Source organism: Pelobates fuscus, chromosome 2 (assembly GCF_036172605.1).
Source record: "Pelobates fuscus isolate aPelFus1 chromosome 2, aPelFus1.pri, whole genome shotgun sequence".
NCBI classification, from domain to species: domain Eukaryota; kingdom Metazoa; phylum Chordata; class Amphibia; order Anura; family Pelobatidae; genus Pelobates; species Pelobates fuscus.
In genome coordinates, this window is record NC_086318.1 from 349,209,891 (window position 1) to 349,237,335 (window position 27,445).

Sequence of the window (27,445 nt, forward strand, 5' to 3'; positions counted from 1 at the left end):
AAAATAGTTCCCTAATGACCCCATACCCATTCCCATTAGAAACACGTGGATGCTTTTACATTTTTACCAGTCATACGCATTACATTATATTGTCATGGATGCACAATACAGGCAAGCTTTATCTGTTTGGGCTATCTGCATTATATCCTGGAGATGAGCAGGATATTGTGAGTGGTGGAAGGTTCAGAAGCATATAGTTTATTATTTATTGCTAAAATAATAGAAATCAAAGGAACATATGAATCTGAGAACTTGCTAAGGAGTTCTATTGATTAAAACCCCAAAGTTTCCATTAGTCGGGTACAGCCCAAATTAAGTAATGGAGAAAAAAACAGCAACAACAACAAAACAGAATTCACTCCTAAATATGGGTGATTAGTGGACATTTGGTAAGAATATAACTTTATGAAAAAAAACAATGTGAGAGCTGGTGATAGCTCTCTCGAGTAATGCCTTATTGAGAGTACCCATATCTTAACTATTTCGAACAAATACATTATTGGTTTTATGGATACATGTATAAATCTTGAAGATTGATCAACGGATTTATTAAGTGATTATCGTCCATCACTATTGATTTGAGCATACATTAAAATACACAAAGATACGCCGTTCTCATGGGTCTGCAGTGTACGTATTCATATTAATTTGGGACTTACCATCAGTATACCAAAATGCGTGAGATGATTACATAGACAAACTGTCTCATTAGCATTGGATTCATTTGTTAATACCATACAGCCCTTGTCACTCCAGCCACCATTTCCTACTGCAAGAACAAAGCAGAAAATTAACAACCATTAACAGAAAATAAAATACAATATTGCCAAACAAAGTAGTGTGTAGCATTAACATTGTCCAAGTGCTGTACAATTTAGGGAATATATGCAGAATTCAATACAAAAAAAAAAATAAATGCAAAAAAAATGGAGGACCCTGTGTGTGAGCTTAAAAAAGCTGTCTGTAAATAGGGGGATATTGCAAAATTAGACTAAAGATAAAATAGGATATGTATTGGTTGATAGGAGGCTCTAAGTAACTCCTTCCAACTACTGTAAAGCATAGAAGTGGTTCTGGTGCAAATAATCTTAAGGCCATGGTTTGACAAAAACAAGGACTCTCACAGTGTCTAAAGCAGGGGTGGGCAACAGTCGGCACTCCAGATGTTGTGGATTACATCTCCCCTGATGCTTTGCCGAAAATATGACTGTAAGACCATTATGGAACATGTAGTCCATTACATCTGGAGTGCCTAAGGTTGTTTACTCCTTGTCTAAAGCACTGCGGTTCTGCTTTGACTTGGCTAAAGTGGAAGTGATCATCTAGTTGTTTTCATGTGTATTTATTTTTCATAAGTATACAAAGATTTGCTGTGTCAGGCTATTGTAGTTGAGCTGCTACAGCACAAAATACATAAGGGATCATTAATTATTTGACCTAACACAAGCCCATTATTTCCACATAGGCCACTGCACCATTTACTATATTTTTTATTTTAAATAAAGCAAGCAGCCATGTGCCACGTTACTTGAAAAATAAACGATGACGCATTTTTGTGCATTCCCAGAAGAATGGAGTTTGTGTCCAATATGGCTCTGGGTAAAGAGTTTGTTATGGTGATTCTGTGGCACTTCCAATTTCCAAGATGGTTTTGAATGGATCATTATGCCATCTAGTCTATAGCTTTGTTGCATTACCTGGTACATGCTGCTTTTAGCCTAGCCACTCTACCACTACATCTTTTCACCAATGCATGAATCCTCCTCCAGACACGCTCCAATTATGATAAAGTCTTTATTGCCATCAATATAGGAGCCTAACATTTTAGATGAGATGTTGATTGCAGTTGCAATGCAGCATAACATAATGCAACGTGATTAACAGAGAAAGCAACATACCCAAACTACACTGGACAAAATTATAAACGCAGCACTTTTGTTTTTGCCCCCGTTTTTCATGAGCTGAACTCAAAGATCTAAGACGTTTTCTATGTACACAAAAGGCCTATTTCTCTCAAATATCTTGATATGCCACACCTGTGAGGTGGATGGATTATCTCGGTAAAGGAGAAGTGCTCACTAACACAGATTTAGTCAGATTTGTGAACAATGTTTGAGAGAAATAGGCCTTTTGTGTACATACTAAAAGTCTTAGATCTTTGAGTTCAGCTCATGAAAAATTGGGGCAAAAACAAGTGTTGCATTTATAATTTTGTTCAGTGTATATGCCTAATTATTTAAAGAATTGCTTCTTCTTATTGATTAATCTTTTATTACTTATTTGTTCTATTACATTTGTTAGTTTGTTTCCTAAAAAAGGTTAATTGATAACTAAATCAGGATTATTGTTATTATTATTGCCATTTATATAGCACCAACGGATTCTGCAGCACTTTACAATATTATGAGAGGGGGGGATTTAACTATAAATAGGACAATTACAAGAAAACTTACAGGAATGATATGTTGGAAAGGACCCTGCTCAAACGAGCTTACAGTTTATAGGAGGTGGGGTATAAAACACATTAGGGCAGGAAATAGCAATTAAATAAGGTGGGAGTGAAGCAGAGCTGGAGGAGAGAGTAGAGTGCTGCCCTTTAGGAGAGAGCAAGAGACAGATATGTAAGGTAGAGGTTACTCTGGGAGGCCATAAGCTTTCCTAAAGAGATGGGTTTTAAGGCACTTCTTAAAAGATGCAAGACTAGGGGAGAGTCTGATGGCGGTAGGAAGGCTATTCCATAGGAAGGGAGCCGCCTGCGAGAAGTCCTGCAAGCGTGAGTTGGCCGTACGGGTGATACAACATATAACTTGAAAACAAAATAGAATAGAGATTACAATGGCCAATCAGTAATTTAACAATACTTGTCAATATACTTACAGTTCTTATTGATATCCCAGAAGACACATGTCGGTTGAGATGTGTTCTAAAGGAACCACAAATAAATGATGGTTGAAATATAAAGAGTTTCAAAAGCATACACCAAAACTGAATGGTTTTATGTTTTATGTTGAGAATTCCTAAATCAATTATCTTGAAGGTCCCTGCATTATGATTTAAATATGGTTAATTCAATCACCATAACTGACTGAGGTAGGTCTTAGCACTGATCTGCCAAGAACACAGATGGAAATAGTTTTTTTGTGAGGATAGGCCTATTAAAAAAAACATTGAATGTTATTTTGGATTGGAACATACCATACAGTGCTCGGCTTTGTGTAAGCCAGTTCTTAGGAATAGTCCAGCTGTAGTATGGCAAACCATAATTTGCACATAAAATATATTTATAACACATAAAATTTGTATGGTTTGGAATGATATATTAAAAATAAAATATTGAAACAGTCGAGTTATATAGGTGGGAATCGAGGGGAGCGGATTTATGATTGAAAGCTATCCCCATGTTTAAAAAAAATCAATGAATAAAAACTGTCTTGCGTGAGCAAAGATTTTTAGAACCCATGATATAAATAGCTGTCAAACAGCCTGAGGTTTAAACATATAACTATGTAATAATATAATTTAATAGGCAATTTATGCGTAATCACATGTACTTAATTGCAGTGGGGTAACAGTCTGTCGAAGATTGTTATCAAATTGGAAAAAAAAATTATATTATTGTAATAGTTGGCAAATAATCTTTTCTACATGCTTCCATTTGCATTAAGTGCTGTTGAAAAACCAAATAACAAAACAAGTAAAAAAAAATAAAAATCTTACCCACCATTCATTGCATGTTCGTTTTTAAAAGACAAATAATACATAAAATAAGGTCATTATATACTTTAGATATATTTACTTACCAGTGGTGTTGTGTGTTTTACGGTAATCTTAACTGGATCTGTGAGATTGTTAATAGAAAGATTTCCAATGCTGCATGCTACAATGTAGCTACCAAGTTTCTGTTCTGCAGCTGAACTACTTAGTTGTGGGTCCTGTATATAACAATAATATAGAATGTTTTAAATACAGTATAAGCCTTTTATGTAACAATGTCCTTTTTCTTTAATGGTCTCTATAAACACACACAGAGGAAATGCTGACTGGCGCTACATAGTGTTTTGCCGCACATGAGCAATAGCCTCTCAATGCTTTCCTGCAGGAAAGCATTGGATTTGTTGAGATCATCAAGACTGATAATCTCAGCCATAGAGGTAGGGCCAGTAGCAGCCAGACCGGCACGTAAGTGGAAAAAAAGTGAGTTGAAATACCTTTTACTGCACAGAGGTGGGGGAAGGAGGCTGTCACCAAAGAGCAGCCAGCCCAGCACCATTGTGTTAGAAATACATGTTTGTATTCCTAACACTTTAGTGTTCCTTTAAATATGCATAATGTCACCATAATTAATCATTACATAAATATATAGAGTAACATGTTGAAAAGTTTGTGATTTAATCCACATTTTATTTCTATAGAACCAATATGAAGAATTAGGTATATTAAATAGTATGAACTAAAACCATTCTCAGCACTTTCATTCATCCTACATGGCAAGAATGTCTCATGGCTATTCACTAAACTATGAATTTAAAGTAAATTAAAAGTGAATTTCAAATTTAAGGTCAAAATAGCCAAACTGTGAAAAATATCTGAATCAGTTCAGTTACTTTAGCCTAAAATGTGGAATTTACCTTAAATTCCCACTTGAGTGAAGCCTAACAATCTGCAAAAATGTGATTTTGTACACATTTGTAAGTGTATTTTTAATTTCTGTAAGTATTCCATTCAGTAATGTGTAACTCCACGTGAAGCAGCATCATTGAGGTGTCATCAGCTGCTAATGTCAATTCTGTACAAATTTAATTACACAGAATGTCAGTCATTGGCTGCCAGCGGTCAACTGACGCTCGTAGCCAACTCATGGTAACGACCGCAGCTTTGGGGTACTGCAGCTCTGCAGAAGCCAAAAGCATGTCACGTGACCACCAGATTACTTCTGAGCCTTGTGGGAACCCTGGTAAGATGACAAACAATTGCTAAAAGGGTTTGCCCACCTACCAGGAACGGAGCTAGGGCACAACAAATTCATAATAGTTAAAAAAAGAAATTCAATCAGAAGTGGAGAACCGCATTAGGCATAACCCTCCATTACAAATCTGCTTTTGGGCGTTGGTGACTTGTAACTTGTGTTACTCCTTTTTAACAGTTTCTCACAGCTCAAATTCATACATGTGTTGTTCTCATTCTAACTGTCAAATGGGAGTTTTAATGTAGAAAACACTTGCTACTTTAAAAATTCAATGTCCTGTTTATAATTTAGGAGCACCGAGAGTGTGTTTTGGTCAGCATATGTTTTACTTCCTTTAATAAAATACACATAGAAAGTGTGAGCGAATCAAAACAGATAAATTCCTTGCACTTCCTCCAGCTAATCATCCTAACGATATCACAAGCTGTAGTCTAAACAATACTTGGTGCAAACATACTACAATAGTGTTAGATCACTTCCTATGAAGAATAACTTCTCTAATCTGATGGGCTATGGGAAAAAAAGTGCATGGATGAAATGGGAAAGCGAATATTTTCTCTGCTAAAACGGATGCCCGTAAAAAAAATATATTTACTGTACTCTAATTTATAACACTTCCAGCCTGTCCTACTTCCAAAAACATTTGGAACTGCAAAGGCAGCAACATTTTTTTTAAGAATCTTAAAGTAAACTTAGCTGTACAGGAAAGTTAGTGTGTTTATGAGAAGTTGCTGTGCTTAAAATGTTGTACATTTCTTAAAGGGAAGCTATAGACATCCAGAACTCTTCATATCAATGAAGTGGTATTGGTGCCATGTGACCCCCATTTCAACCCTACAAGTAAAAAAAACATTGCCATTCCGTAGAATGGCAATGTTTTCATTGCAGGGTTTAAATGCCTCTAGTGGCTGCCAGACAGCTACCAGTGGCGCTTCTGATGAAATAGCGAGTATAGAATAGAGTAAAACTTTGTTATTTATATCTGATTGGCACAGAGCAGCGTTTTGCTATGCATGTGCAATAGTCTCCCAATCAGACTGTCATAGATCATTGATCTCGATAATCTCAGTCTATTATTATTATTATTATTATTGCAATTTATATAGCGCCAACAGATTCCGTAGCGCTAGGAGGCAGAGCTTCACCACAGAGACCGGCGATGAAGAAAAGGTAAGTAAGATACCCCTTTAACATCTTACAGGTGGGGGTATGGCACCTTAACAGCCATCAGGACACTAAAGCGTTAGGAGTACTCATTTGTATTCCTAATACTTTAAGGTTCATTTAAGAAGGCTAGAACGTCATGTGAAACTTTGTTTAACCCTTTCACTACCAAGAAAATTGCATATGATTTATTTGATTTAAAAAATGCACAATAAAAAAAAAAAAAACAACGAACAAAAAGGTAATATTAAAAAATAACATGAGCATACATACTGGTAAAAGATAATTCATATTTATAAATTCCATAAAAATCAATCTAAACAACTTCACTTACATATGAAATAAATAATAAAATATCAACTCATTAACAATACTAGTTACTGAGATTCACTCAGTAGATAGTCGGGTGTAGTTCACGAAACCACAAAATGTAGAAATTGATAATAGAATAGCAAACTTCAGGAAAAAATATCTGACCTTGAATGCATACATTTTCTATTTGGGGCATGGTGTCTTAAAATATGCCATTCCTTTGAAAATTCTACAAAATTCCCAGTTTGATTATTAATATCTCATAATATCTCAGTTTCCCAAACGAAATATTTCAAGATCACATTATTTATACTTAAAATCAGGACACTTCATAATTAAGATGTTTTGATTTAGGCATGTGATAATAATGATGAACATTTATATGAAAAGTAACAGTGCATTAGCATACAAGTGACTTGCCTGAAAAAGACCAACTTTATTAAAGAATGTAAACTGAGCTCTTGAAATCGCGTAGAAGTCACTGGGACTTAAGCTGGACAATAGGCTTGAAGGCAACACAACAGACGCCAGATGGTTTCCCTGATTTTTCTCCATATCAATCTGTTGATAAATTTAAAAAAAATATTTACCAAACCATTAAAAAATGCCTTCCAGGTAAAGCAGCTTGAAGTGCATATTTTTTTTTTTAAAGTGCACAGTTTTTATTCTGCTGATAACTAAAATCAGTTCTTACCACTCTTATCTTTCTTTTAGCTATATGCAGTAGAGATCATTATCACAGCACAAGTTATAACCAGTACTAGTTACAGATAAAAGACCACAAATCACTGATTATATGGACCCTCTTGAAATGTTGACATTTTTTTACAGCTGTATGCTTATTCCAGTCCGGCATATTAACATTAAAGTTAACATACAAGGATTTCAAGAGACACACATCAAAATATTCAGTATACATCTAATTATTATGAATTTCACAAGATTATACTTGCACGTAAGCTAACCCTACTCATTGAAACACTGCACATCTTTTTATTTCATTGCAAACCTGGTACCACTGATATGTGTAACACAAACAAACAATATCATTTATAAATAAACTCATTTATATTCTGCATTAACAGTCCAACCTTAGACTACAGTGATAGGCTGTTAGTGCCGCGTTAATCTGTCATCAGCATATGCTTCGGATGGATGATGCAAAAGTTAATTAAGAAGTGCCAGGTTTTGAGTGGTTAATGCTACGTATTTGACAAAACACTCAAAATTAGTTCCACAGAAAAAAGGATGGTACCTAAAGACTCATAAAACCATAACAACTATAAACTCAATACAAAAACACACAAACCACCCCAAAGTGGTGGGCGCCCACAGTTTCAAAGTGAGCTGTAAACATTTTAGCTCTCTTAATCTGTGCATGTCCTCCATGTTTGGGTGGTTTGTGTGTTTTTGCGTTGAGTTTATTCTGGGTTTAGGGTATACCACCCATATGAACGACCCCTTGAACCAGTAGGTCTTCTTGTAGAGGAAGAGCCCAAGGTTTCAACCTGGACATCTTGATCAGTTCAGCTTGAATTGTATAAGATTTCTGTACAATTTATGATTACAAAATGTATTAATAAATGCTGCATTTAAAAAGTAAAACTCATTTTACAAATTGAGGCTAAATTAAAACATCACATTTCAGTCTTTTGCACTACATTACGTACAGGGTTGGTGCAAGGATTTCTGCCGCTCTAGGCAAAGATTCATTTTGCCGCCCCCTCATGTCGCTCACTCACTGACATATACTCACTCACTGACAGACACACAAACACAGACTCACTGACAGACATTCACTCACTTACTGCCAGACATACACTCACTCAATGACAGACATACACTCACTCACTGACACACACACAGAAACTCACTGACACACACACAGAAACTCACTGACACACACACAGAAACTCACTGACAGACATACACTCACTTACTGACAGACACACACACACATACAGACAATTACTGTCAGACATACACTCACTCACTGACACACACACACACAGAAACTCACTGAAAGACAGACATACACTCATTCACTCACTGACACACACACACACACACACAGACACTTACTGACAGACAGACAGACACTCACTCACTGACAGACACACACACACACTGACAGTCAAACACACACACTTACTGACACACACACACTCACTGACAGTCAAACACTCACCTCCCTGGGGTCCAGTGTGGGGCAGCTCTTCACTCCTCCCGCCCGCTGTTTATTATACCGGGGCCCGAATTACATCATATTCCGTCTCCCGGCATCACAGAGGGTGCGAGAGGGAGGAAGGAAGGGATTCGAGGACAGACAGACAGACTCCCTCGCCACCGGGCTTTTCCATCTCCCTCTGCTCTGGTCACCGGCATTTGTTGGCAGAGCAGGCACCTGCCATCAAGGTAAGCAGGTGCCCACTCTGCCTTACCTAGCACAGCTTTTGGGGTGCCCTGAGGTGGTCAGATGGTCACCTCCTGGCCCCCCTGTTACAGGGCTCCGCTCGGCACCCCCACATTCGGGTGCCTTGAGGATCGGCCCTGCATTGGGGGCGGCTCAAGAGTTGTTCTTACAGCGCTGCGAATGTCTAATTGTTCTTACAGCGCTGCGAATGTCTAACGGTTGCTCCGGCCCTGATAACGAACCAGTAACAGAGTTAAAGAATTTCTTTAGATCCATTGGTAACATTTTATTGAATTCAAGCACCCTATTCTTCTGTAATCTTCTATTCTCGTTCTCATGAGTAGTAAAGGTCTTATCGGCATGTTCAGTTTCAGTAAGAACAATAGAAGGATAGAAAACTGCAAGTAAAAACTCAAAGCATGGATTTAAATACAAATGTCTTTTGTGTACTCTTGATATCCAGCATAAACAGTTTCTTTTTCTTCTTGCACATTGTGATTTCGTACAATTCACAGGAGGGATTTACACTAGATTATCAACATTGTAGTCTACATTCAGTTATGAGGCCACATGGGTAAATTTTATAGTCTATTCATGAATTTTAAACATTTGGCCTTACAATAGTGTACATGTTTAATAAGTAAAATTCGTGTTAGGAATATGATTATCGATATTAAATAGTTTTAAAATGTATATTTATGTATTGCTATAAATCACAGCACATGCTCTCGAGGCTGTTGGCAAATTGGGAACGTAATTTCAGACTACAACTATCACTCTGATGTGGACAGACACAGACAGACGCACAAATATACAGGAAGACAGACAGACAGAATTTTAATATTTACCTCAAAATCAGAACTATTGCTCTGTGAACCCACGCTGAATGAGGAGCCATGATATGATGTAGAGTTTACTCTAGAAATCCCGAGAGCCAAGTTAGGTGACACAATACTGAAAGACGGTCCTGTGAATTGAAGCTTCAGTGCCAAAGCTTCAATTGTTTTTAAGGCCCTGAAAAGAACAAGAATGGTCATGTAAAACAGAAATAGTACAAAATGTTTTTTTTTCTAACTTGTATAGACAGCATTTTTATCAAACTTGTAATAATTCCTTTTCGCATATATGGCATTTAGGTAAGATTTGGCATATTTTATTTTTTAAATCATTTTTACTAATATCTGACGATATATTGTGTTTTTTATTCGTTTTTTTACCACTTGTATTACATTTTAAATGTATATGAATACAGAAAAGAAAAGAAAAAAACTACCATAAGGTATCTGAACATTTTGGTAAATATAGTCACAAAAAAATGAGCATAAAAAATAACTAGTTAATTTTTATGCTCATTTCATTGTGACTATATTTACCAAAATGTTGAGACACCTTATGGTAGTTTTTTTCTTTTCTTTTCTGTATTCATATAAATTCACCATTTAGGGGTTACCCCCCATTTTTTTCTACCTATATTCGTGCCTCATATTTATATCTAGGCTCTCCTTTTTTCTTTTTTAGTTATTTACATTTTAAATTTATTTCTTAAGTAAAAAAAAAAATGTTTCCTCTTTTGTCAATGAGAACTAAGCCATTTAAGATAAATATAGCTTTCAGTGCTTCGATCTCTTAAAGCGGCATTGTCATGGCCGAATCCAGTTTGTTTTTTAACCCCCCTCCCAACTCCACTACATCTAATTGTCCCCCTAGTCACCCCCAAATGCCCCATAAGTCCCACATATTACATATTATTTAATCTTTATTTTCTGCCCGGACCTAGGTCCTGGGCGCCGCCATCTTTAAGTGGGTTGATGAAGTCCCTGTGGGACACGTCATCTGCCCACACTAGATAACACTGTGAAATTCCTGTGCATGCCCAGTTAAACACTTGGGCATTCAAACGGGAATTTCATCTATTCATTCATTCGTCATAAATTAATAGAAATTTCATATGGATGAACGAACACCTCTTCCCTCCTTGTAAATTATGGGATGGATAGTAGAGAAGCAAACAATGAATTTCTTAACAATAAATTGTTTAAAATTTTTACAGACATAAATCTTGGCAGCTTACTTACTCAGAAGATGATTTTGATAAAGCATTGTCGGAACTATTTAAGATGTTGGAAAAGACAAGAACAACAGTTGAACCAAGAGAGATATCAATGTCGGGGCCGTTGACAATTTTTTTTAGTTTCTGTACGACATCATCAACTTTTGCTTGCGTCATCTCACCGTGAGCAGTTAAATTTAGGAGTTCATTTGCTAACTGGCCTGCAGTTTCTGCACAGAAAAATAACATAAGAAAAAAAAAATGTGAATCATTTATTTATTTTACAATCATTATTCTTTTGAGATTTCAATGGTATAGCAGATATGTGTGCCAAAAGCCTTCAAAACTACAAAGGATCCAAGAACTGTGATTAAAACAGCACAAATGTCTTTTTTAATCTGTGACATGGTGAGAATGTTTATAGAATGAGTATGGCAAATGATCCATCATGTTTTGCTCATTCTGCAGATAGTAATGTTGAAAACACAGCACAGTATACTAACATAAACAACACATTAGCTAACTCACTAGATCAACAGTGATGAAGGGTCACCTTCCAGCAAAAAAAAAAAAAAACATGTATATGAAGATTATTATGATTATTATTATTATTATTATTATTATTATTATTTATAAAGCACCAACAAGTTCCGTAGTGCTGTATGAGGGCTTTATTTTCATGGGTAGTGTGGGACCTAAAGTGGGACCTAAAGAACACTGTTGGAAAAATCATTCTTATGCCATAGTTTATTATGTTTTTTATTTTTACTAGGAAATTCAGTGCATTCACAATTACATACAAATATTTTGGCATCCTGACCAAATAACATATTTTGTTCTAAGTGAAACAAAGTCACCACAACCTCTGTAGTGGACAAATACTATCAGCTCCTCTGAGCTCCCGACTAAGGGCATTTAACAATGTTTTGGCTACTTAAACAGATGGCACACCAAGTCACTCCGAACACCATAACCACTACAGTGGTGCTTGCAGTGTTCCTTTAAAAGAAATTGTTGAACTCGCAGAAAGATCTGACAGACCCAGAAAAGTATCAAATAGAACAAATGGACTGTTCAGGAAAGCAAATAAATACCCCGATATCACTGAAATTGACCTACATGAAGATTTAGATACCAGTGAACTATGTAGTTCTTTAGCTGCAATCACTAAAGGTATATCTGGAGAAAAAAGCATATGAACCTTGCATCTATTTAGTGAATTTGTTTTTCCTTGGGATTGAGTGGAATCGAGATTGAGTGGAATATAGTAAAAGTAGTACTACACATCAACAAATCATGGGTTCTAATGTATACAGTCAGTGCAGATACTGAACCTCAAAATGGTTCGATATTCTAAATCTAGCAAGACAATCATCCAAAGCACACCTCTAAATAAACTATACGTTTGTTCAAGGAAGAAAACATTACGATTTTAGAATGGCCTTTGCAGCTTCTGGGCTTGAATATTACTGAAAACCAGCATACAGTGCATGAAAGACAACCCTTCTGAACTGGCTTTATTCTGCTAAAAAAGAGAGGGGAATTTTCCGAAAGAAAGAATATAAATACTTCTGGTGACTACAGGAAGTGTTTGTAGGCTATAAATCTGCCAAATGCATTGTTACTAAATACTGACTGACAGCAGGGCCAAACGTTTGCATGTCACATTTACAGATTAAAAAAAAAAAAACATTTTTAAACAGTTAGATTTAGCAAATAAATAGCAACTGTGTTTAACTGGATTAAAATCAGAAGAAATATGTAGTTTAACTTATCTCTTCTCTTAACTGCTCTCCACTTACAAAAATCAACAAACCACGTGAATTTGTCAGGGGTGCCTAAAGGTGTAGCATTGTCTAATTATCAATGTTTCATTTAACTAAACCAAAACATGAAGGTTTTCCTATACATACCTGTGCAGTTTGAGAGATCAGGAGTGCCCCAATAAGAATTATAGTTTGATGAGCCTAAAAAGCTACAGAAAAAAAAATATTTTAGAGCACAAACGGGCTACATTTTCATACATAGATAATATAAAAATATTAGGGAAAAGCTCATCAAGTTAATAATAAACTGTTCATTTTGGTTGTGAGTTTTGTATTTTATGAAGCAATGTTTAAGAGAGAGAAAGAGAGAGATTGCAAATTGTCAAATTGGATATAACTTACCACATCCTTGAGGCAAAGTTTCCTGTACTTGTAGGGCAAGGTATACTCTGAAGTACTGTTGGTCTTGTAGCAGGCCAGAAATAAGTTGACGGACTTTCCTCAGCTTGACATTGTTCTTAAATGGATACAGATATAGAATCATTGAGTATGATAACAAACTGAAACCAAGAATTATTTCCTCAGAAAGACAGAGTCCTAGTGAGAACTGAAAAAAATTATCTCACTGCTTATCTCACTGTACGATTATTATTTGTTTAATCTAAAGATTTCACAATTAAATGTCTCCCTATTGTAGCAAATACAAATATCCTTTATATCTAACATTATGCGATCATTATTATTGAATTCATTAGTATTTAGTCATATTTAACTATTTAGACAAATAGAAAGCAACTATTTTTGCTTGTTTATACAAACGTAATAGAGCCCATGCAGGGGCAAAGCTAGAACATTTGGCACCGGGCGGATCATATGTTTGACTCCCCTTTTCCCTCCAAAATTTTAAATGTAAAAACCACCCGCAAAATGTTTTAATGTATTTAGCACTGAGCAATGTTTGTATATTGTTTTATGTCTTTATAATGTATTTAGCACTGAGCAGTGTTTGTGTGTTTCAATGTAAGCATGTTTTTGTATGGAGTATGTAGGGATGTGTTTGTATGTAGTGTTGGCATTTGAATGCAGGCGTGCATTTCTGTGCAGTGTGGTTTTTTAATACAGTGGTGTGTTTATATATAATGGTGGTTTTTTAATACAGTGGTGTGTTTATATATAATGGTGGTGTTTTAATACAGAGGTGTGTTTGTATATAGTGTTGACATTTGAATGCAGGGGTGTATTTGTAGTGTTGGTGAGATGCTGAGATGTATGCACATATACACACACTAACACATACAGATAAATAGACACACAGGTGCCCACTGACAGACAGATACACAGACACACACACTTACACACATGCAGAAGCACAGCTACACACACTGACACACATACAGACACACAGATACACACTCACATATACAGATTCACAGACACAAAGGTACAAACACACATACAGACACAAACACTGACACACATACAGGTACAGACACACAGATACACACATTGACACACCTACAGATACACATATACAGATACACAGACATACATACATACAAATACACAGGTACACACATGCAGATACATAGAAACAGTCACACAAAGGTACACAGATACAAACACATATACAGACACATTGACACAGAGATACAAACACTCGCACACATAAAAAATACACAGACATGCAGATACAAACACTGACACTAAGATACAAACACATATACAGATACACAGACACACAGGTATAGATACACAGACACACATACACACAGATACAAACACACAAACAGATACACACACACAGTTACACACACAGACACACATACAGATACACATATACAGACACAGAGGTACCACATTTCTGGTGGTCAAGTGGCACAGCAGAGAATGCTGCTGCAGGTTGCCAATGCTCCAGCATGCATTGCATGCCGCGTACAACATTGATATAGCAACCGTGGCAACACTGACATGGACCGCAGGAGAAAGGACCTGCTGCTGGAGGTGTAACATGGAGGGTCCTGGGCCCCCAACTGTATATATATAAATACATATATATATATATACATATATACATATATATATATATATATACATATATATATATATATATATATATACACAATACATACAAGCAGAATGCTGAATACATTCACAGACTGCAGTGTGTGTGTTTGTGAGGGGTGCAGTGTGTGTGTGTGTGAGGGGTGCAGTGTGTGTGTGTGTGTGTGTGAGGGGTGCAAAGGGTCTATATTGTGTGTGGGAGATGATAAGGGAGCAAAGGTATTTTTATTTTTTTCTAACGCTGAAAGCCCTGGTGGTCCAGTGGTGAGTAGTGAACGTCAGCCTTCAGCTCCTTTGGCTGTGCGGCAAGGCGCCGACCGGCCTACTCGCGGGAGGAACACACATCCTCCCAGGTCCTCCAGCTCTCTCCTCTCATGGAGGGAACTACCTGGAGGCCAGTGAGGAAGATCTTTGATATTCCTAAAGGCTCAAGAAGGCAGATAGTAAGGCCAGCTCCACATGGGCCAGCAGGGGATTTGAAAAGAGCCCATGGGTATCATGGTGGGACCCCTATGCCTGCGGGCAACTGAAACAGTGCAGTGATCAAACACTGTCACCAAAGTTTAGTAGGTGTTTAATAGTTTTATTGTTTAAGATTTGGTTGTTTTATTGTTTAAGATTTGGTTTCTACCACTTTTAGGCTCATTAAAATCAATAGATAATAGAGTCTGTTTTACAGTATACACACAAAATTATATTGACACATGTTGGGAGGTTAAGGACATACCTCCAAACATTTCCAATGGACAAAAAAACAGATTGTAGGGGACTTACTAATAACAATCTATGCAATACAAATGTAATATAGAACAAGGTCAATGTATCTTATTTGAACAGATTATTTTCTTAACACATGTATTGTAGTTTACAGACACATTATTGTGATTATTGCTGTGGAGCTCTGGTATACACAGAAACACATAAGCAATATGGAGCTTCTAGAACAGAGAGCCATTGGCATGGAAAAGAGGCAAAGAGGGATTTGGGCCCAAAATAGGGACTTTTCCTTCTAAATAGGGCCAATTGGGAGCTATGTAAAGAAGTACCAAAAATATTACCATTCTCAATTTCAGTTTTACTTATAACTCTCCCCAAGTCCTAGAATATAGTGGTTAAAAACAATGAGACTTTGCTCTGTTGCTTAATCCTGGGTTATAATAAATCGTGACTTTCTTTTTCTTTATTGGAAGTATTAGTAAACTTACCAACTTGGTAAACTGTTACTTGCATCACTTGAAGTTCATCTCCCAATGTTGTATTTTGTTCTGTAAGTTTTTGGTAAATTGTCTCATTTTGTAACGTGATGTTATTAGTATTGTTGTACACTAAAAGTGCCCAAACAGAAAATCTGCAATAAAAACAAATGTAGAGTCACACTAGCAGGACTTTATACCCAAATAAAAATAATGTACATCCCAAATATATGACACAATTTGTCTGTTATTACTACTCAAACCATGAAGAAGAAATTCAACATGTTTTTAGACTTGTAACTACAAATTGTTCAATCTATTTGGAGTTTGGCATCCTTTCAAATACATACATTGAGAAGATAAGGATAGAATATCCAGATATTGGCTGAGCTACACATTATTCATGGAATGCAAGTACAGGGTGCACCATTGTTGGGGTTGTGCTGGCCCATGGCCTGGTTTAGCACCCTTAGCTTCTGTGGATTGAGTGTGGTTCCTAATTGGTATATTATGATAATTATTCCAGTGATTTAACTAATTGGTGAACAGAAAGTCACTGAGGATTTATATATAGGACTCTCCACATTAAACATGTTTTCTATATGTTTACCGTTGACTGTTGCTACTTGACACATCCCTGGAGAACCTTCTCCGATTCTGCTGAATGCTAGAAAATAGTAGAACATAATTAGAAGACCAGAAATAATGATGCAGGTATTCTGTATGATTTATGCCCATTATCTAATATATTTATTAAAGGACAACTGCTATCAAATTTTTAATTCAACTTTTTTGTTACGTTTGTTACATCTAGGGTAACTTAAAGGGACACTCCAGACCCCTAAAACATTTGATCTTGTCGAAAAGCTTTATATGTGAAGAGTGTGTCCTCTTATTTTCAGTTTGGAAATAGTGCAGATATCAATAGAAATTGACACTTTTTTTTTATAACTCATACTGGTTACACCCCCTGGCTTTTAAAGCAAAAAACAGATCCTGATACTTCCTGGTTTGCTTAGCTTAGTTATACTGAACTCAAGAGACAGCAATTGCCCAGAGCACCTGCTTTGCAAATACCTCTCATTGAGCTGCAGTAGGAAGTATGTTATTGGACAGACACACAAAGTCTGGGTGGGGTTCAAGAAGGAAGGCTTGCAAAAGCGACAGACAACAGAACTGTAGTTTTTGCAAACTATTTTGAGATATAACTTCAATGATAAAAATGTATAATTAAATGCAAGCAAATTTTCATTTGGGGTATATCTAAAAACATAGATTTTGATTTATGTATTTTGGCAGTGGAGTGTCCCCTAAAATGAACACTATAGTGTCAGGATACAAACATGTATTCCTGACACTATAGTGCTGGAATGCAGGATTAGATGACTGAAAAGGCAGCATTTAAAGTGTTCAGACTGCGGGGGCAGGCTATATTACCCAGGACCACTACATTAAGCTGTTGCAGTTCTGGTGACTATAGTGTTCCTTTTACTTTATTATTATTTTTTTTAATGATGTATTTACATATTTCTGAGAAATGTTCATTTATTTCTCTGCTTCAGCAGCCATTTTGGATCAGATTCTGCTGTTATTTGACCAACTGCTGCTTAACCTCACTTGCCTGCTGCCGTAATTGTAGCGTGTGGACTTGCAGCAGCAGGCAAGTTAAGTTGAGCAGCAGTTGGTCAAAGAACAGTAGAATCTGACCCAACATGGCTAGTCAGTCAAACAAAATGTGAAATATTCTCCAAAAAAATAATATAATTATTTATGTATAATAATAATATTTATATATAATAATATCATTTTTTTTTAAAATCATTAAATGTAATAAAGTTTTAAAAAGTAAGACATTAAAATGTGCCAACAATTGCCCTTTAGTAGTATAGATGCAGATTATTTGTAGTACGTAAATGTGTCTATTTCTAACAGTCAGGTGTAATCAAATCAATAATACAAATATGAGAGAAAATACCCTAATATATAATATGAAATTATCCTCCATGGTAAATCTTTTTAACTCTTTGGCCTTTGAACAGAATGAATCAATGTGCAAAATAAACATTGTATTTCATTTTACATGTAATAGGAAAGATCTCTCTGTTTTTGTGTACTTTAGCATATCTTACTGTATTTTAACACAGTATGATCAATTGACAAAGTAGAGACTCTACATCTTTCTAAAATGAAAAACATAGTCTTCAACAAGGGCAAAACCAATAAGTAGCAAATCATAGCAACGGAGATTGCAATTTATAAACTAGATAATATTGTAGCTTCTAACTTTATCCAAACAGAATGCTCCTCTTTACCTTTTGATAATGAAATTTTCAACATCTCGAGCATGTCTGTCGTTAATCTGCTGAATGCTGGAACAGGAAAATATATATTACCGTTCCTAAATTGTGACTAAAAGCACAGAAATGTCAGCTCTGTACAATCAGTTTACTAGTTACAGTTGTAGCTCCAATTGTTGCTATAGAAGTTTGCTAAAGCTCAGCTCCAGTCTTGCCCCCTACTTTAACCCCTTAAGGACCAAACTTCTGGAATAAAAGGGAATGCGTCCTTGAAGGGTTAAACACTTGCTGAATTGTTGGTCTTGATTTGGGCTTCAATTTAATACCTTTGGATAATCTTTTCAAAAGTTGCAATATTTTTGGTTACAAATGTAAAATTATTTGTATTCAAAATATCAAATAACGATATATAGCTTATACATTAAATCAAGGCCATAACAAGATTTACAAATAACTCACAACTGTTATAAAAAGCTCCCAAATTATTAATCTGCAAAAGTCACCATTAAAGTCTTTGGGAATTTTTCTGGATAAATAATTTCAAAACGTTTCCAATGATATTGAATCAGTAGGAAAGCTTATTAAATTGAGGCCTTTACTGGGTGTTCACGGGACTATGAAGTTCTCAGGAACTCTTTACTGAAACTGAATACAATTCAATTCACCACAACCAGGTTGATGGCAAGTTCAGCCATGTGTCAATGGATTTGCCAATAAAAACAGTTCATTCTAACATGCCCAGGAAGCCAACTGAGGCCTCAATTTAATATTTTTGGATAAGAGTTTAATATTTTGAAAAAATAAATTTAAAAGATCAAAAAATATATATTATATAGATAAAAATGTATATATATATATATATCAAACATATCAATATTTTTCAATATATTAAATAATATTAAAAGTGTATCCAATATTATTAAAAAAATGTATCAAAACATATCAAGTTGGGGCCTTCAGAATTAGGGCCACGTTCAAGAAAAAATCAATATTACTGCATAACATTGGTGTTATTCTTTGGTTGTGATCTATCACATACTTGGTCCATTTGAAGCAATACCCATATGGATGGAAATGGTGTCCTGATAATTCCTTGTCTATTCCTAAAATGTATTTATCTTTAACTATGCACCTCTTGGCTGGACAAGCAGATATCAGACCTAGTTATCATTCTGAGGCTAGTTCAGAAGTTAATTCCTAAATTATTCAGACTTAAGTCTAAACTAATTTGGGAGTAATTTGTATCAATTATGAGAGGATTTCAATTTACATGAATTCAAAGTATGCTTTGCGCCATTCAGGTGATATTCAGTACATTTTATTTTAAGGGAACACTATAGGGTCAGGTACACAAACATGTATTCCTGACCCCATAGTGTTAAAACCACCATCTAGCCTCCCTGGCTCCACTTACCCCCTGAATATAGTAAAATCTTACTTTTTGCAAGTCTGCAGCTGCTGGCTCTGCCCCTGATGCCTGCCTGCTTTGCTGACATCATCAGAAGTGTTGTTCTGAGCCAATCACAATGCTTTCTCATAGGAGTGGCTGAAACTGTCAAGGAGGTAGATAAGGGGCAGAGCCAAACACAGCCCTGGCAAATCAGTATCTCCTCATAGAGAGGCATTAAATCAATGCATCTCTATGAGGAAAGTTCATTGTCTCTATGCAGAGGGTAGATACACTGAATGGCAGTGCTGTACAGTGTGCAGCACTGCCCTAGGAAACACATCTAGTAGCTATCTGAGGAGTGGCCAGTGGAGTTATCCCTAGGCTGTAATGTAAATACTGCATTTTTTCTGAAAAGGAAGAGTTTATTGCAAAATGCCCGAAGGGACTGATTATACTCACCAGAACAAATGTAATAAGCTGCAGTTGTTCTGGTGATTATAGTGTCCCTTTATCTTGGTCTACCAAATTGCTTTATATTTATCTTACAAATATCTTGCTGCAAAGTAAGCTATTAGTAACAAGTTCTAATCAAGTAACAAATATGCTCACTATTGACTATTTGTTCAAGAGAACTACTTACCTTATATTCACTACAAAGACTGTATAGTTCCAGTTTTGGAATGTTCGGTTTAACTTAAAAATAAATAAATAAATAAATGATATTATTAGCAAATGTAATGACATTAATTATTAAATGGTGCACTTTTCACATTTGTACAACAAATATATATTTTGAAATTGTTGGAAAGCAATACATGTTAACATAATACTAAATACTAAATATTAAAATAATTGTGGATTTCAATTGTGGATATTTTGACCTCCAAACGTATTGTCTGTTCACTCCAAAGCTGTCTGCATTTGCACAATCACTAGGGATCATTATAAAGTATCGGTGAGAAGAAACTCAGTAACTTGTATCACGTGTATTAGGCTGACTCAAAAAAACATATTAAATAATGTAGTTTGGAATTTACAGTGCACAGGTATTCACCCCTTGGACAAGATCCCCCCAGCTCCCTTACCGTTCTATTTGGTCTCTCGGCTGCATCTTGGATTAATGTCTTCCTTTGCCCTTTACTGGTGGAAGGCCTTCTCTATTTAGCATCACAGTTCTTTATTTTTAAGTTTTTAAGTTTTTTAAGTTTTTGATTGGTGCTTCTCCAGAACTTTATACCGAATATAACTTTATAACCTCATGGTCTTCATGATGCAATTTATTGATATAGACTCTCTAAAACTTCTGGGCCTTCTAGAAACAAAAATATGATCTAGGAGTGTGGTATAGCACAATACCAAAAGGCAAATAGTCTAACCTAGTGCAGCTATTGTGTATAAGCTGATGTAGCCCCAACAGCAAGCAAAATATAGAAATCCAAAGGTTTCATCCACAAAGCACGGCTTAGTTTTAGAGGCCCACTAGTGCAGCCCAAATTTATTCAAAGAGCGTTCAAAGTACATATGTTTCGGGACCCTGTCCCCTTATCAATGATAAATGCCCTGCAAGGGCATTTATAATGGAGGGCATTTGTAATTGATAAAGGGACAGGGGCATTTATCATTGATATAAGGATAGGGGTCCCAAAACGTCTGTACTTTGAATGCTCTTTTAATAAATTTGGGCTGCACTAGTGGGCCTTTATAATTAAGCAGCACTTTGTGGATGAATACTTCGGATTGCCTTCTAGAAACAGGTGTATTTATGTTGAGATCATATAATGCTTTAATTGTACACAAATGGACATAAATTTATTTATGTAATGATTGAAGTAAAAATGGCACCAAAGATAGGGGTTTCATAGTAATCACATCAAATATTCCTGCAATCCACAAACATTTTTAATTGTATAAAACAAAAACATGCTCAAAAAGCTTAAAACGATCAACACAGGGTGGGTAGTTTGTAATGGTGAAAGTGCTACTTTGTCTGTAGCTTATTTCAAACACTAATGTTCTAAGATTATTTGCATTATTGTCTTAAAGATGCTCCTCAATTAGACTGTGAATAAATATAAATACAAATAGTACTTACCCAACTGTATACAAGATTCTGCACTGATGTTTCATTATTGGCATTACTGTTTTTCTCAATTTGAATGGAAATCCTATAAAATGTCCCAGCTGCATAGGAGAACAAAACAAATATTAAAATATTGTGAGTTCAGAAAAAAAAAACAGTTAGTGTTATTTCTACGATTGGTTCCTATGTAAGTAGGACCCGCCACCATGGAGTATTACAGTTCTCACTGTAGCCGACCTTCAGTTAACATAAATAATGTCCTGAATGCTGGTTGTCTTTAATATATATCATTGCATTGTTTGGGTGACAGTAAAAAGCTCAGTCTAACGTATTATTTTAGAGATTTTCATTCATGGAAGTGGTGGTACTAAACAGATACACCTAAATGACCATAACAACTCTATAACTCTATTACGTTGATGGTGCAGAGAGAACACTGCATACGTTCTCAGCTCTCAGAGTGTCCTAGTAGAGCAGCTCTAACTCAGCTCTTCAAATATGCCGCTGTTCCTGATATCAATTTTGACCAATCCATATGGGATGCATACAAGCTACACAAGCATTTTCAGCAGAACTTCCCGAGAAAGAGCTAAGCTGCAGACTAAACAGATGGAACTCTGTCGATTGCTGCTAAACAAGTAACTAAACCAAGATGTGGGTCAACTAATTTATGCAACTTAACATCCATGCCATCACAGGTACTGCCCTATGCGTCTGGGATAAGAATAAATCCCATACACCAGAATAAATATCCACCTGAGTAGAGCATCTGTCCCAGGTGAGTGAATTACTGGGAACTGCGGACAGGTTAACTAAACAGTGCATCTACTGGATTCAATAAAGGTATAGAAAAATAAACTTATTTTTACTAACCTCAAATGTTGCACATGGGATTTACTGGGGGGCATCCTACTATCCCTGAATATTAAAATATTTATTTTTAAACATATATAGTTATTTATTTCATTTTAGGTGTTTTCCTCATTGCTGCTTGAGCAATTCCAGGACAATTCTGTATCAATACAATGGTCGATACATATCCACATTTGAGGTTTATTTCTTTAACCGCAAATTGTCATTAATGAAAGTTTGAGTTGCAATCTTTGGCCAAATTGAGTTTAGAGATTTTTCCTAAACTGCACAATGGTGAGGTGCACTAGACGTTGGCAAATAATCTCACTTGTGTTTCAAATTGGTCAATATGATTAGGCTTGAAACCTACCACTAGGTGGCACTAACAAAATCATATTGTGAATATTATCAAGAGACTAGACTACTTTTTACAATTTTACAAGCTCAGGAGGCTGCGTACAAAAATAAAATATAAAAAATGTGTATGAATGTGCCAGTGTCCCAATATGCATATTTTTTCATTCACTGTTTAATAGAAAATGTTTATGTGATTATCATATACATATACCAATCAATGGACAATTAATGCTATCTATACCATAAACATTGTTTAAATTCTGTCCAACACATCCATCAAATGTTTTGATCCCACAGTTAAAATAATAATTAAGTATCTTCTTTCCTATAACTTGTCAACACCTTCTGCCTCTCATCTTGGGAGTAAAGTCTAGTTTTTTTAATGATTAGTATTATTTGAAGAACTGAAGAGATTTTCAAATTATCCTTCCTTTGTGTATTTACTTTTTATCTTTCTAATTCAGAAGTAACTAAAGAGTTAAGCGAGAACCCTCTCCCTCTTCTGTAAAGTAAAATTTAAATTGTGGTTGTAATTATGTTAAATTAAGTTCTCAATTCAGAATGTTACCTCAAGGCTTAAAATGACATTAAGTCACGCATGTTTACTGAGTATGTTAAGACATCACAAAAATTGACGCCAGTTCTACGCTTACATGTATCAACCCCGGTCTACATGACCTGATTTCTCACACAATGTAGAAACAACTTCATTTACAACTCTTACTGTAGAAAAAATTGTATGTTTAAATTATGCAAAAGTCATTTAGACGTGTGCCACTGCAACGGAGCACAGCAAATTATTATATTCTTGCTCATTATGGCTCCAAAAATTGTAAACAGAAAGTCATAAATGAAACATGGGTGAAAACAAATTCACTTGTTTATAAATGTTAAGTAATGTTTAATTATGTACATTAAAAATCAGTTTTGCAGAGCAAATGCGAGTAAAACCTATGGAATTCTTCTGGAAGAAACATAGAAACATAGAATGTGACGGCAGATAAGAACCATTTGGCCCATCTAGTCCTGATATTATTTTTAAACCTTTGTCCCTCTAATTTAAGACTATGTACTCTTGTTGTGGTAGTTTTTCTTCTTTTAAATATAGTCTCCTCCTTTACTGTGTTGATTCCCTTTATGTATTTAAATGTTTCTATCATATCCCCCCTGTCTCGTCTTTCCTCCAAGCTATACATGTTAAGATCCTTTAACCTTTCCTGGTAAGTTTTATCCTGCAATCCATGAACCAGTTTAGTAGCCCTTCTCTGAACTCTCTTTAAGGTATCAATATCCTACGGTCTCCAGTACTGCGTACAATACTCCAAGTGAGGTCTCACCAGTGTTCTGTATAATGGCATGAGTACTTCCCTCTTTCTACTGCTAATACCTCTCCCTATACAACCAAGCATTCTGCTAGCATTTCCTGCTGCTCTATTACATTGTCTGCCGACCTTTAAGTCATCAGAAATAATCACCCCTACATCCCTTTCCTCAGATGTTGAGGTTAGGACTCTATCAAATATTCTGTACTCTGCCCTTGTGTTTTTACGTCCAAGATGCATTATCTTGCACTTATCCACATTAAATGTCAGTTGCCACATCTCTGACCATTTTTCTAGTTTACCTAAATCATTAGCTATTTGGCTTATCCCTCCTGGAACATCAACCCTGCTACATATCTTAGTATAATCAGCAAAAAGACATACCTTACCATCAAGACCTTCTGCAATATCACTAATAAAAATATTAAAGAGGATGGGTCCAAGTACAGATCCCTGAGGTACCCCACTGGTGACAAGCCCAAGCTTCGAATATACTCCATTGACTACAACCCTCTGTTGCCTGTCACTCAGCCACTGCCTCACCCATTCAACAATATTGGAATCCAAACTTAAAGATTGCAGTTTATTAATAAGCCTTCTATGTGCAACAGTGTCAAAAGCCTTACTGAAATCTAGGTAAGCAATGTCTACTGCACCACCCTGATCTATAATTTTAGTTACCCAATCAAAAAAATCAATAAGATTAGTTTGGCACGATCTCCCTGAAGTAAACCCATGTTGTCTCTGATCTTGAAATCCATGTGTTTTTAGATGTTCAACATTCCTATCCTTTAACATGGTTTCCATACCTTTCACCACTACTGAAGTAAGGCTTACTGGCCTATAGTTGCCCGACTCCTCCCTATTACCTTTCTTGTGAATGGGCAAAACATTCGCCAACTTCCAATCTTCTGGGACTACTCCTGTTATCAATGATTGGTTAAATAAATCTGTTAATAGTTTTGCTAGTACACCACTAAGCTCTTTTAATAGCTTTGGGTGTATTCCATCAGGTCCCATTGACTTATTTGTCTTTACTTTTGACAGTTGAAATAGAACCTCTTCCTCTGTATAACTCATTTATCCCTTTTCTTAACTGAGGTCCCTCTCCTTCATTTTCATCTGTAAATACCGAACAAAAATATTAATTGAGGCAGTCAGCTAGACCTTTATCCTCTTCTACATACCTTCCTTCTTTTGTTTTTAATATAACTAATCCTTGTTTTACTTTTTTTTTCTCATTTATGTATCTAAAAAAAGTTTTGTCCCCTTTTTTTACTGACTGTGCTATTTTCTCTTCTGTGTGTGATTTGGAAGCTCTTATAACTTGCTTAGCCTCTTTCTGCCTAATCTTATAGATCATTCTGTCTTCCTCACTCTGTTTTTTTTTTTTATAATTACTAAATGCTAACTTTTTGTTTTTTATTATTTTGGCCACATCTGCGGAGTACCACAGTGGTTTCTTGAATTTTTTGCTTTTACTGACATTTTTTTACTGCAATTTTCTGTTGCCTTCAGTAGTGCAACTTTTAAATAATCCCATTTCTCTTGGACGCCATTTAAATTGCTCCAGTCTGATAATGACTTCTTTACACATTCTAATTTTAGAAAAGTCTGTTTTTCTAAAGTCTAAAACTTTTGTTTTTGTGTGGTGTGACTCAGTCACTGTTCTTATAATAAACCACACTGATTGATGATCACTGGATCCTAAACTTTCACCTACAGTAATATCGGATACCAAATCTCCATTTGTTAACACTAAATCTAGTATGGCCTCTTTACGAGTTGGCTCCTCAACGACTTGTTTTAGAGACAATCCCAGTAGGGAGTTTAGAATATGTGTGCTCCTGGCACAAGCAGCTATTTTTGTTTTCCAATTCACATCAGGAAGATTAAAGTCACCCATGATGATAACTTCCCCCTTCATTGTCATTTTAGCTATTTACTCAACTAGTAGATTATCTAACTCTTCAACTTGTCCTAGGGGCCTATAAATCACACCTACACGAATTACTGTGTGATTACCAAATTCCAATGTAACCCAAACGGACTCTATGTTCACCTCACTAACTTTTATTAGGCTAGATTTTATGCTATCCTTCACATACAGGGCCACCCCTCCCCCTTTTCTGCATTCCCTGTCTTTACTATATAAAGAGTACCCTGGTATTGCTATGTCCCAGTCATTTTTCTCATTATACCATGTCTCAGTAACAGCGACTAAATCTACACTATCAGTTGCCATTATTGATACAAGTTCATAGTTCTTATTCCCTAAACTGCGAGCATTTGTAGACATGACTCTAAGCTTATCATTTTTTAACACATTTGCTACAGGCTCCTTCTGTCCTTGTTTTGGTGGACAATTGGATTGATGTTTTATCACCCTTTTGCCCTCCCCCTCCTCGTTTAAATACATCCTAGCAAAACCTCTTAACTGCTCACTGAGAACATTTGTTCCCTTTTGAGAAAGATGCAAACCATCTTTTTTTGTACAGTTTATTTCCATTCCAAACAGAGCTACCATGAGAAATAAAGCCAAATCCTTGCTCCCGACACCATTCACCAAGCCTCAAGTTAAAGTCCCTAATACGCATCCGCCTGTCATTCTGAGTGTTATGCACAGGCAGAACTTCAGAGAATGACAGTGTGGAAGCAACCTGCCGTATATCATTGGCAAAAACACTAAAAGCTTCCTTAACCTCTGAAACCTCATTGCAAGCCAAGTCATTTGTCCCTAGATGGACAAGTACATCCAACTCCCCTTCCTGCTTTGCTCGCTTAACAATATTACAGATACGTCTCCTGTCTCTGTGAGCAGTAGCTCCGGGAAGACACCTCACAAGACCACCATTGTCCATCTCCACACCTCTTATGATGGAATCCCCCAACAACAACTGCTTTCTATTGGGCCTCACCATAGTCTCCAAGCCTCTCTCCACAACACCACTAGCCTCAGTGCCTCTCTCCACAACACCACTAGCCTCAGTTCCTCTCTCCACAACACCACTATCCTCAGTGCCTCTCTCCACAACACTAGCCTCAGTTCCTCTCTCCACAACACCACTAGCCTCAGTGCCTCTCTCCACAACACCACTACCCTCAGTGCCTGTCTCCATAACACCATTACACTCTGAAAGTGCAGAAAATGAAATATGTAGAGCAACAGACTGTGCAATATGCCTTTTATCCACAACTCTAAGTCTACCAGATCCTACAGTG

The 27,445-nt window shown here is 36.1% G+C and overlaps 1 protein-coding gene across 5 annotated transcripts in view; it reads right to left on the bottom strand.

The window, feature by feature from the left end:
- Window positions 1-27,445, bottom strand: part of ADGRG6 (adhesion G protein-coupled receptor G6) — a 166,460-nt gene that overhangs the window by 28,387 nt on the left and 110,628 nt on the right. For all 5 annotated transcript variants that reach the window (XM_063443614.1, XM_063443613.1, XM_063443611.1 and 2 more), the window contains 13 exons: window positions 21,705-21,793; window positions 20,253-20,305; window positions 18,238-18,294; window positions 16,536-16,592; window positions 15,938-16,080; window positions 13,074-13,188; window positions 12,819-12,880; window positions 10,931-11,135; window positions 9,704-9,869; window positions 6,863-7,003; window positions 3,801-3,932; window positions 2,878-2,923; window positions 660-769 (listed from right to left, as the gene is read on the bottom strand). In XM_063443614.1, the coding sequence (XP_063299684.1) occupies window positions 660-769; window positions 2,878-2,923; window positions 3,801-3,932; window positions 6,863-7,003; window positions 9,704-9,869; window positions 10,931-11,135; window positions 12,819-12,880; window positions 13,074-13,188; window positions 15,938-16,080; window positions 16,536-16,592; window positions 18,238-18,294; window positions 20,253-20,305; window positions 21,705-21,793 (1,376 nt within the window). The remainder of the gene's footprint in view (window positions 1-659; window positions 770-2,877; window positions 2,924-3,800; window positions 3,933-6,862; window positions 7,004-9,703; window positions 9,870-10,930; window positions 11,136-12,818; window positions 12,881-13,073; window positions 13,189-15,937; window positions 16,081-16,535; window positions 16,593-18,237; window positions 18,295-20,252; window positions 20,306-21,704; window positions 21,794-27,445) is intronic.